The sequence below is a fragment of the Chiloscyllium plagiosum genome, unplaced genomic scaffold (genome assembly GCF_037043375.1).
Source record: "Chiloscyllium plagiosum isolate Xiang-an unplaced genomic scaffold, Cpla_swu_hap1 HiC_scaffold_4, whole genome shotgun sequence".
Lineage (NCBI taxonomy): Eukaryota > Metazoa > Chordata > Chondrichthyes > Orectolobiformes > Hemiscylliidae > Chiloscyllium > Chiloscyllium plagiosum.
Window position 1 is genome coordinate 73054415 of NW_028270142.1, and position 12385 is coordinate 73066799.

At 40.6% G+C, this 12385-nt stretch overlaps 1 protein-coding gene across 8 annotated transcripts in view; it reads left to right on the forward strand.

The window, feature by feature from the left end:
• Window positions 1–12385, forward strand: part of oxr1a (oxidation resistance 1a) — a 583533-nt gene that overhangs the window by 318081 nt on the left and 253067 nt on the right. Inside the window, exon 1 of one of the 8 annotated variants that reach the window (XM_087986358.1) lies at window positions 6147–6303. The exons of 5 other annotated variants lie outside the window; for them this stretch is intronic. Coding sequence is in view for 2 of the 3 variants with exons in the window: in XM_087986355.1 (XP_087842481.1) it covers window positions 6381–6495 (115 nt within the window). In the remaining variant the exon portion in view is untranslated. Of the gene's footprint in view, window positions 1–6146; window positions 6304–6338; window positions 6496–6712; window positions 6967–12385 lie in introns of those variants that run through there. 2 more of the 8 variants (XM_087986355.1, XM_087986356.1) reach the window with 2 other exon arrangements.

Sequence of the window (12385 nt, forward strand, 5' to 3'; positions counted from 1 at the left end):
GGTCATTGTTGGTTTATCCCAGACCTCAACATTTCTTTTGTGCCAGCAACTCATAGCCTTCAACTTCCTGATATTTCAAAATGTACATACCTCATTGTGAAATGCTTTCCATAATCTAGTCTCCGCAGCTTTCTACAGTAGGGACTTCCAGATATTTGCTACCTTTTGGAAGAAAAAAGTGCCTTCATATCTCAATTTTAAATTACTGTCCTATGCGCCCTAGTTTGTTCATTTTGTCTTTCAAAAAGGGAGCATTTTTGTTTGAGCTTCCTTTCGTTGATGATGTCTCCTTATGGATTTGTACAGAAAAGGCTGAGCAAGGATTGAACCTGTAACTTGCAACTCCTTGCACTTTTTTTCTATGTCAGACAATACACTCAGCAGAGTCATAACATTAAAGCACATACAGCTGTACATTCATGCCGTTTTCAAAAAACCTAGTAGGTTCCAGCATTACTTTCGCATTAATGGAGAAATATTGCAAAATTTACCTAAATTCTGACTGGAGCATCTTGTTCCTGCAATAAAAAAACCTGGAAAAGTTGTGCGTGTGTATGAGAGAGAAAGAGAGACAGCTCAGAGATTGCACTAGGATGTAGAAGATTCAGATCGATCTAAACACACAATGATGTACATGTAGGCTGGAAGTCTTCTGTTCTGCATTGGAATCCTTGTAATTTGCCCATTTATTGTCACATGACCTTTCTGGCCAGATTTTCAAGGTAGAATCCATCACAACAGATACTATCCAGCAAATCACAGTCAGTGTTGGAGTACCCATAGCAAAAAACATGCCTGTTTCAGTTGCTCTATTCTAGTAAGTAAAATGCTGAAAAGTCCCAAAGCCACTTTGACAGAAATTGAGATAAATTTAACTTTGAGGTAAATGGGAGGTAAAGCTTTGATGGTGTACTGGTGTCAGCCCAACCTCTGGGCCATAACAGCTGGTTCCAGAATGTCCACTGCCATAAAAGTATGCTGTAACTTGACAGATTGTGTGGACTAAAGATATTGTTATTAAAGCCATATATAAGGTACAGAGTAAGATGGCTGGTTAATTTAGAAAAGTTATTACCCATCAGGATCATTCAGATAGATGAGTAACTGTCAGGAAAGGTAAAAAGGTAGTTCTAAAGTCTCTGGCCGCTATTTCTATATCAAATAGACATTCAGTTTTTGGAACTGTTGAAGGGGATAGTCTGTCCAAGGAAAATGGAAGAGCCAGTCAGTTATTAGGCAGTGTTTGACAAGATTTAATAGAATTATTGTTAAAGGGGACTCTTCTGTCAGCGCATAAACAGCTGATTCTGTGGCAGTGAGCATAAATTTAGGATGGTTTGTTGCTTTCTTGGTGCTAGGATTGATGACATTTCTAAACTTGTCAAGCATATTGTTAAAGGTCAGACTGAGAAGCCAGAAATTATTGTACTCATTGATAGGAATGACATTTTAGGGAAAACAGTAAAGCAGTACAGAGTGAGTTTAAGAGGATAGGTAGAAGATTAAAACATAAAACCTTAAAAGTAGTAATTTCTTATTTACTTCCAATGTCAAACTTAAATGAAGGAAGCAACAAAAGGTTAAAGGAGGTAAATCAATGGCTGACGAGCTGGTGTATTGTTGAGGGATTCAGGTTTTTGGACAACTGGAAGGTCTTTTGGGATAGAAAGTATCTGTACAAAGATGGGTCTAACCTATAGTAGAAAGGGACCAATTTTTAGCAAGGAGATTTGCTCATGATATAATGGGAGACTTCATACTAATAGAGAAAGCAAGTGGAGGAATTCTAAGTGCAGTGTAAATGGATTGATGGAGTAAGTTCTGAATGTAAGGAGAGGAAGTCAATTAGAAAAGAAAGATGATAATGAGTTAGAATATGTAGTAACACTGAAAAACTAAATTGCATTTATTTCAATGCAAGGGGTCTTACAGGTAAGGCTGATGAATTCAGGATATGTTTAAAAACATGGGATTGAGACATCATAGCTATCACAGAAACTTGGCTGAGAGATAGAGAAGACTGGCAGTTCAATGTTACAGATTTTAGATGCTATAGGAATGATAGAAAAGGAGGCATAAATAGAGGAGGTGTGGTATTTTTGATTAAGGAATACATTACTGCAGTACCTAGGGAAGATATATGAGTAAAAATTACAAATAAGAAAGAAAAAATAATTTTGATGGGGTTGTACCATAGGCTCCCCCAATAATAAGAGAGAAATTGAGAAACAAATATGTAGAGAGCTCTCAGATATCTCTGAGCATAATAAGGTTGTAATAATGGAGGATTTCAATTTTCCAAACATTGGCTGGGACTAGGAGAAATTGAAGACTGCAGATGCTGGATATGCACAGCCAGTCAGGCAGCATCCAAGGAACAGGAGAGTTGATGTTTCGAGCATAAGCTTTTCATCAAGAATAAGGGGGTGGCCTAAGAGATTGAAAGATAAATAGGAGGGGGGTTGGGCTGGGGGAAGTTAGCTGGGAATCCGATAGGTAAATGGAGATGGGGGTCGGTGTTGATAGATCAGAAAGGAGGGTGGAACGGGTAGGTGGGAAGGAAGATGGACGGGTGGGACAATTCAAGAGGGCTGTGCCGAGTTAGAAGGTTGGATCGAGAGTAAGGTGGGGGTAGGGAAATGAAGAGACTGGTGAAATCTACATTGATGCCGTGTGGTTGGAGGGTCCCAAGGTAGAAGATAAGGTGTTCTTTCTTTAAGTGTCAGGTGGCTAGAGTTTCGTGGTGGAGGAGGCCCAGGACTTGCATGTCCTTGGTGGAGTGGGAGGAGAAATAAAATGTTCAGCCACAGGGCAATGGGGTTGTTTAGTGCATGTGTCCCAGAGATGTTCTCTGAAACATTCTGCAAGTTGGTGTCCTGTTTCCCCAATATAGAGGAGACAACACCAAGAGCAATGGTCACAGTAGATGACGTGTGTGAAATTACAAGTAAATGTATGTCAGATATGGAAGGATCATTTAGGGCCATGGATGGAGGTGAGGGCGAAGGTGTGGGGCAGGTTTTCCACTTCTTGTGGTGGCAAGGGAAGGTGCTGGGAGTGGAGTGGTGGACCTAACAAGGGAGTCAAGGAGCAGATGGTCTCTGCAGAATGCAGATGGGGTGGGGAAGGAAATATATCTCTGGTGGTGGGGTCTGTTTGTCCGTGGCGGAAATGGTGGAGGTTGGTGCATTGTATCCGGAGGTCAGTGGGGTAGAAGGTGAGGACCGGGGGCCGGGGGGGTCTGTTCTTGTTGCAATTGGAGGGGTGGGCTTCAAGGGTGGAGGTGGAGGAGATGCGCTGGAGGGCATCGTCGACCACATGGGAGGGGAAATTTTGGTCCTTGAAGAAGGAGGCCATCTGGGATGTTCTATGGTAGAATTGGTCCTCCTGGGTGCAGATGCGTTGATGGCAGAGGAATTGTGAGTAAAAGAGGTGTAGTCCAGGTTGCTATGGGAGTCGGTGGATTTGAATTGACTGGGACTACCATAGAGTTAAAGGTTTAGATGGTGAAGAATCTGTCAGATCCTCTCAAGAAAATTTTCTTTACCATTATGTGGGATGCTCCTACTAGAGAAGGAACAAAACTAGATCTTCTTTCTGGCAATAAGGCTGGGCAGGTGACTGGAGTAAAAGTGGAGGAACAGTTTGGGTCCCGCAATCATAATTCTATTTGCTTCAAAATGGTTATGGAAAAGAATAAGCCTTCCATAAAAGTTAAAGCTTTTAATAGGACTAGGGCAAATTCTAATGGTTATGAGACAAGAACTTTCAAAGGTTGGTTGGAATAGACCGTTTGCAGATAAAGGAAGTCTGACATGTGTGAGGTATTCAAGAGTGTGATGATGAGAGTTCAGAGGCATTTTGTTTCTATTAGAGTGAAGGATAAGGCTGGTAAGATTAAGGAACGTGACAAATAAAGATATTGAGGTTCTCGTCAAGAATAAAAGAGAACCTAATTTTGGATATAGATATCTTTGTTCAATTGAATCTCTTAATCAATATAGAGTGTGGGGGCATTATTACGAGAGAAATCAGGAAGGCAAAGAAGGGACATAAGATAGCATTGGCAGATAAGGTTAAGGATAATCCAAAGAGATTCTACAAATGCATCAACAGCAAGAGGGTAACTAGAGAGATGGCAGGGCCTCTTAAATATCAAGGAGGTCGTCTTTGTGTTGAACCCCAGGAGATGGGAGAAATACTGAATGAATATTTTGCATCAGTTTTGACAGTGGAGAAAGAAATGGAGTCTAGAGAATGCCGAAAAATAAACTTTGATGGTTTAAAAATGGTTCACATTACAGAAGAGGAATTTCGGAAAGTTTTACAGAATGTGAAGGTGGACAATCTCTGGGACCTGATCTAATGTGTCCCAGCATTTTGTAGGAAGTAAAGGAGGAAATTATAAGACTCCTTGCAGAAATAATTGCACCATCTATAACTACGGGTAAGGTGTCTAATGTTGTATCTTTGCTTAAGAAAGTTTGCAGGGAGAAACTGGGAAGCTATAGAGCACTGAGTCTGACTTCTGTGGGTAAATTGTTGGATGTGATTATAAAAGATATGGACATTTAGATAGGGATAATCATCATGGTTTTGTGTGTGGAAAATCATGTCTCAGAGTTTTTTGAAGAAGTTACCAAAAAGATTGATTATGGCAGAGCAGTAGACATTGTTTATTTGGATTTCAGTAAAGTCCTTGATAAGGTTCTGCAAGGTTAACTAATCGGTAACGTTAGGTCACATGGGATTCTAGGTGAATTTGCCATTTGGATACATAATTAGCTTAACGGCAGGAGACAGAGACTAATATGGAAGATTGTTTTTCGGAATGGAGGCCTGTGACCAGCGGTATTCCACAGGGATCGGTTCTGGGTCCTCTTTTGTTTGTCATTTATATAAATGATTTGGATGAGAATATAGAAGGCATGATTTGGAAGTTTGTGGATGACACCACAATTGGTGGTGTAGTAGACAGTAAGGAAGGTTTACTAAGAATACAAAGGAATCTTGATCATATGGATCAATGGGCTGAAAAATGGCAGGCAGAGTTCTATCTGAATACATACAAGTTTTTGCACTTTGGTACAACAAACAAGGGTACGGCTTATCCAATTAACGGTAGGGCCTTAGGTAGTATTGCAGAACAGAGGGACCAAGGGGTGCAGGTACATAATTCTTTAAAGTTTGCATCACATATAGACCTGAAGAAGGGCTTACGCCCGAAACGTCGATTCTCCTGCTCCTTGGATGCTGCCTGACCTGCTGCACTTTTCCAGTAACACATTTTTCAGCTCTGATCTCCAGCATCTGTAGTCCTCACTTTCTCCTATCACATATAGACAGAATGGTTAAAAAAGCATTTGGTACACCGCCATTATTGAGTTCTTTGAGTATGGGAATTGGGACAGTACGTTGAGGTTGTACAGGATAACAGTGAGATCTCTTCTGGAATACAGAGGAACTTCGATTAATCGGCAAGATCCCAATGGTCGGCTAAACTATGCTATCTGGCATTTGATTATCCGGAATTTGATTAACTGAACAAAATACTGCACGACTGTGTTCCTCTGTACTTAGACCAGTTCAGGTTGCCCTGTTATGGGAAGGATATTGTCAAGTTGGAATGGGTTCAGAAGAGATTTACCAGGATTTTGCCGGGTATGAAAGGTTTGAATCATAAAGAAAGGCTGGATAGGCTGGGTCTTCTTTCACTAGAGCATGTTAAGTTGAGATAGAACCTGATAGATGTTAATAACATAAATGTGGTATATATCAAGTCCTTTCTCTAAAATGAAGAATTTCATGACTATGGGGCACAATTTTAAGGTGAGAGGAGAAAGATTTTTAAAAGAAATTAGTTTTTTTACATACAGAGGGTTTTCCAGTGTGGAATGAACTTTCTGAGGAAGTCGTGGATACAATTACAACATTTAAAGGCCAAATACACGAATAGGAAAAGTTTGGAGGGATATGGGCCAGGAATATGCAGTTTTGTTTGGGATTATGTTTGGCATGGACTTGTTGGATCCAAGGGTCTGTTTCCTGCGCTGTGACTATTAATGCGCAGTAGGTGAGAAGGCGGGGTAAAATATGAGGATTTTAAGATTGGGGTAAAGGAGTCAATTTTAAAGTTAGAACAGGTTTTAACCCTATATTTTCCCGAGTAACTATTGAGAAAAGTCATCTGGAGGCATCCAAGCACCATGTAAAAACATCGGAATGAGTGCAGCGGGAGTTCCAGATGGCGACATGCACTGTCCGCTCCGCCGTGCTCTCCGACGATCTGGCTAGCGGAAGTTGGTGCGTAGTACTATTAGTTGCTTAAGTGAAAAATGGCGACAGGAAGGCAGTGAGTCTGAGGTTACTGTGTTGAGATCATGGAGAGGCTGGGCAGTGGATCTGTTCGGGGTTTCAGGGAGGTACAGTTCCTGGACTGGCTGAAGGACGCTGCAGACTCTGGGCCTCCAGTCTCAGTTCCGCCCACTACCGCCGGCAAGTAATTCCCTAACTTATCTCCAACTCCGGCAAAGTCTACATAAAGTTTTGCCTAGTTTCCCCATCTCTGACTTAGGGGCTGCTGTATTGTCACCCCTCTGTCCTGATGAACTCCTCCTCCTCCTCCCCTGGGCTCTGCAGTTTCTTCCGAGCTGCTTCGATGTCTGTTCATTTATTTTCCCTTTTAAAGCAGCCTGGTGTCTTTCGGAAAATAGAGCAAGCGCTGTTCATTCTGCGGAAATTTACAACACTCGGCTCCGGTTTTGAAATTGCGCTGCTTCCCCTGTGTCGATAGTTTCGAGTTTAGGTTAATTCATTTAGATTTAATACTTTCTTTTGCGTATTTGCTACTTTACCTTTTTTTTCGTGGAGGTGCGTGTGATAGGGAAATGAATGCTAACAGTTGGCAAATTAAATCTTTAACACTTTCCCTTTGGCTCCACCCCGCCACGGTCTGCATCCGGAAAGGTGAATATTAACACAGCGTCTGCAATTGTTGATATATTTATAAAGCTGCAGTTTTATTTTGAGTTGGGGATCGTCACAAATTGCTGGACATTGTGTGCTGGTCCTCTGTACGATTCGCATACACAAAAAACTGCAATTAAGTATCATCGTTGAAGAAAGAACTGGATATTTGAGTTTAATTGATTGAAGCGCTGGTTGCTATTTTACAATATAATTTCAGCGTGGTCGTTTGTTTTTAAGGAGGGGAATACAGCATTCTACTTCTGACCTGCATATGACACAGTGAATTGTCTTTAAAAAAAAACCTAAACCATAGCCAGAGATTAAGTTCCCATAATCCCAGGGGATCACAGGGCTCCTCTCCAATAACAGAGAGACTACTGAAGGTGGTTTAACCTAAGGGTTACCACACCTCAGAAGGAGAGACATGCTTCAGCTGATGCAGGAATTGAACCTATACTGTTGGTATCATTCTGCATTGCAAACCAGCTATCTAGTGTGGAAAATGGATTGTATACAGTTAAAAACAAGAGAAGAATGTGGAACATGGTAAAGATGCCCCAAACATAAGGTAAAGGTAAATAAAATGAATTGATATGGATGAAGAGTGAGAGTTAATAGCAGAAAGTAGGCCAGCTCAGAGGAAAGCACATCCATGTATGCAAGATACTGGGACTGGGACTGGGGGCGGGGGGTGGTAGTAATCAAAGCAGAATAGTTCATGATCTGAAGACCTCTTTGTCAGGATAGGGGGTGAGTTGGATAGATGGCAAATCACAATGACACCAGTTAGAACAAGTTCAATTCCTGTTCTTGTTGAATTAGGTTTGAGAAATTCCATCTCTACTTTGAGAGTGTAAAGCCATCACCAAAATGACCTGCCAAGGAAGCAACTTGGAATGAAGCATCTGCAGACAAAAGACCAAGGACCTGCAAATGTTTTGTGTTTATTCATTCATTGGATGCAGGCTTCCCTCTGTCATCCCTTCCCCCCCCCCCCCCCCCCGAGCCACAGTAGTTTTACCTCTTTATTCCAAGCCCTGGAGGGAGAGAAAACGATTGCCCATATGCACAGGAACATGAGTTCTCGGTCTTCTCACTTGAACAGCAGTTTCTCAAGGAATTATATAATCATTTTGCAGGGAAGAGCATCCAGATAACGCAACATGTATATTGAATGGGTGACCATTACAATCAACGAGTGTCAATAGTAAAGATTAAGCCACCTGCTGTTAAACAATGAATGTTTTTAAACTTAACCGTCTTCACATAATGAGTAATTTTCACCTTGTTAAACTGACTTGACATACTGAATGCTTCCAATATTGTTAAATGGCTCTACACAATGTTTTTCCACCTTTTTATCCTTTCCTCCAGCAGCCTGTTGTTAACTGTAAGTTATTGTCTGATCTGAGGCATGCTCAACTGAACTCTTGTTTCACAAAACTCAGAACTTGACTCTTTCCCTACCTGCTTATACCCTATACACATTCTCATTTCCTCCTTATCATTTCATGATAATCAATTGCATTACCAGCTTTCATAAGACTTGGCGGCCAGTATTTAAGCAAGTTATTGACACACAGCATACAATTATTATAACAACAAAAGTTACTAGTCCATTATAGTAATTAAAGTTTGAAGAATCCTCCCATGTGGAAAACAAATTCACCCGTGAAGTTCGTAAATCCACGCTCCTTGGTGACCACTCCATTCCCTCCAAGTCTAGTGCAAACAAGCCAGTTCTCCAAAATCTCCTTCAGTAAAGTCCAATCTGAAAACAAAAGTCTGTCTGTCCCGCATCACTCCTCAGAGAAATCTGAATTCTTTAATAAGGACAGTTAAATACTTCACAGAACTGAAAAGACTTCCACCCTTCTGGAGATGCTTCAGATGGTGGATACCAGCACATCTGACTGTGCAGTGCAGCAGCTGTACCTGCAGGCTAGGTGAACGCGGTATTCTTTGCTTCTGCTCCTACTGTGGTGGTTTAATGTCTGTAGGAAGGCCACTGACAAAAAGCGTACAGACCTCCTCTTCACTATTGTTAGCTTCTTCGCTTTTCGTGCTCATGACCGAGGAGCTGATTGGATCAGGTTGTGGAGGGGTGGATGGTGATCTGAAGGCATGCTTTACCTGTGAATGGAGAAACTCTAGAGACGATATTAGCTGCTGAAAGTATCTTTGCATTTTCCCTGCCAAGGTGGTTATCACCATGAAGACAGTCACACATTTAACTACACTAAATTGTCTGCCTATTTCAACATTCTTTGAATTCCTGAAGTCTGTTACTCTGTTCACTATTTATGACATTATCAAGTTTTATATAATCCATAAACTTCTAAATTGTACTACCTAAACAATTCAATCAGTTACAAACAACAATCAACAGTCCTAAAATCAAATCCTCTGGTGCCTCCATTCAGGTTATTCAAAAATTATTTTCCTTTAACAAATTGATACTTGGTGAATGTGAAAGCTGTCAGGAAAAGTATTTCAAAATTCTGGAACAGCAAGAAAACAACAAAATGCTTCCTGTGCTTTAGCAATTGAAGAGGCAGTTTCAGTTCAGATTTAAATCTCAAATATTCGTTGGAAACAAATGCAGACTATTTTAAAAATGTTCTCCAAATGAAATTTCCCAAATAAAGCAGTTGGAATTACAGTGGCAACTTTGGTAGAGATCAACATTCTTTGAATTTGCAATATGAAGGGGGCCAATGAAGTCTTAACAATAATGAACAGAACTGAAACAGCTCAGCCTCCAGTTCTAATATTCTCTAAAATCTTAACAAAACATCAAACTCAATGTACTCTTCTCTTTGTGAAAACTCTGCATTAAAAACATAGCGGCAGCAAAGATATTGTAATACAATATTCCCATCTGGTTTAGGCCTGACCACTGACCCAACAGTTTTTTTGGAACAGGCATTGTAGAAATCAGGGGCTCAAGGCACTCAACCAATTTGTTTTAAAGTTACAAGTTTGATAATTTTAAAAAGGACATAATATTGGACAATTTCAGTGTAGAAACAAAATCTGCCCCATTACCTAGCCCACAAAACACATTGAATTGAGATCCTGATTCATGCAAGGCAAAACAGTTAGTTAAGAGTTTTCTGAACCAGTATTTTAACAAGCCAAAATTTTTAAACATCAAACACTCACAGCACGGCTCAATTTACATTGAAACTGTCTTTTCTGACCCAAGTATTAGTACAACCTTAATTTCCGCATTTTTTATTTTGCATCCTCTCACTGAAATTACACTTAACAAGACAAAGCCCTTGCAGTGGACCACATGGCGCCGCAATCCATGCCACACTCTTTCCCCCAGAACAAAGACTTGGAGCCTCAAATTTCACCACTAGGGGACTTTAACCCCTTTCTCACTTTACTCCTCACGGGGGCCTGGACCCCAATCAAACACACACAACCCAAACCCCAGTTAAACACAGAAAGCTCAAACCTCTGCACAGTGCAGAGGTACTTGAACATCAAATCAACCCACCCAATAGACTTGAATTCCAGTACCATGCAGAGGACTCAAACCTCTGCCTGCCAGCATGCTTGCAAAACTGTGTCTCTTGACTGAACTAATTACCGTTTAGAGGAGTCCATAGAATAGAAAGAGGGAATTCTGTGCTGGGAACCTCATTCCTGATGAAAGGCTTTTGCTGATTTTCCTGCTTGTCGGATGCTGCCTGACCTATGCTTTTTCAGCACCAGACTTTCGACTCTAATCTCTAGCATCTGCAGTTCTCACTTTGCCTGTATCTGTTTTACTGCAAGCGGTAGACTGAAAAAGCAGATGAACTTGGAATTTGGATTGCTATGTATAATTATGATGAATCTATGACAGAGACTTGATAGAGAGAGAGAGATAAGACTGGCAGCTTAATGTTTTTGGATTCTGATGTTTCATGTAAGTTGGAGGGGATGTAAAATAGATGAGGGAGTTGTTACTGATGAAGGGCAATATCATAGTTGCACTCATCCTGTAAGGCCATGTTGGTAGAACTCAAGAATAGGAATGGTGCAACCACTTTAGGATTGTGCTACAGGCCCCAACAGTGAGCATATGATAGCGGAATGGAAACATGGACAGAATATGAAAAAGTGAAAACAATAGGATTGTTGTAGTAGGTGATTTTCTTTTACCTCTGATTTTCATTTATTGACTGGGCCTCACTTAGAGTCATGGGTTTGGAAGGGGGCAGGGATTTGTTAGTTGTGGTGAGGTAGATGTTTTGAAACCCAATAATGCTACTGTGGCACAGGCATTATCAAGAAATGTCTGATGCATGTAAGAATGGAATGTCAGTAGTCATGGGGAACTTTTACATGCATATTGGTAGAATCAAGTTGGTAAAGGGAGTCTTGAAGTGGAGTTCATAGAACTCATCCGTGATAGCTTTCTTGAATAGAATGTTACCAAACCTACATGACAGTGGGCAGTGTTAGATCTGGTCCTGTGTAATGAGGCAAGTAAAATTAATGATCTTGTAGCTAAGGAGCCTCTCGGAAAAAGTGATCACTGTATGATCAAAATTGGATACAAATGGAGGGTGAAATAGTATGATCTAAAACCAGGGTATTACACTTAAACAAGGGAGACCTTAATAGGATGAGGAAGGAGTTGGCTAAACTAGACTGCAAACACAAGTTATATGGTGGAGCAATTGAAGAACAGTGGAGGACTTTCAAAGAGATTTTTCACAGTGCTCAAGGAAAGTATATTCCGGTCAAAAACAAGGATAGCAAGGATGGGAAGAACCAGCCTTGAATAACCAAGGAAATAAAAGAAGGCATCCACTTATAAGCTGAGGCTCACAAAATAGCCAATAGTAGTGGGAAACAGAAAGATTGGGAAAACTTTAAAAAGCAACGAAGAACTACAAAGCAAGCAATGAAAAAAGGAAAGATAGATTATGAATGCAAACAATTACAGAATATAAAAACCGGTAGGATAAGTTTCTGTAAATATATAAAATGGAAAAGGGTGGCTAAAGTGGGCATATGTCCCTTTCAGGATGAGAAAGGGGAATTAATATTTGGTAATACTGAAATGGCTGAGGCCTTGAATAACTATTTTGTGTCAGTCTTCACAGTGGACGATGTGTCTAATGTGCCAAAGAATAATGTTAAGGATGTGATGGGAGGTGAGGAACTTAATCCAACTGTTATCACCAAAGGGGTAGTGTCTAGCAAATTTGAGGGACTAAAGGTAGCTAAGTTCTTTTGGTCCTCATGGAATGCATCCAGGGTGCTGAAAGAAATGGCAGAAATTATAGTTGATGCATTAGTGGTAATTTACTAAAATTCACTGGACTCCAGGAGCATCCCAGTGGACTGGAAAACAGCGAATGTTACACTTTTTTTTTTGAAAGAGGATGTAGGCAAAAAGGCAGGTAACTTT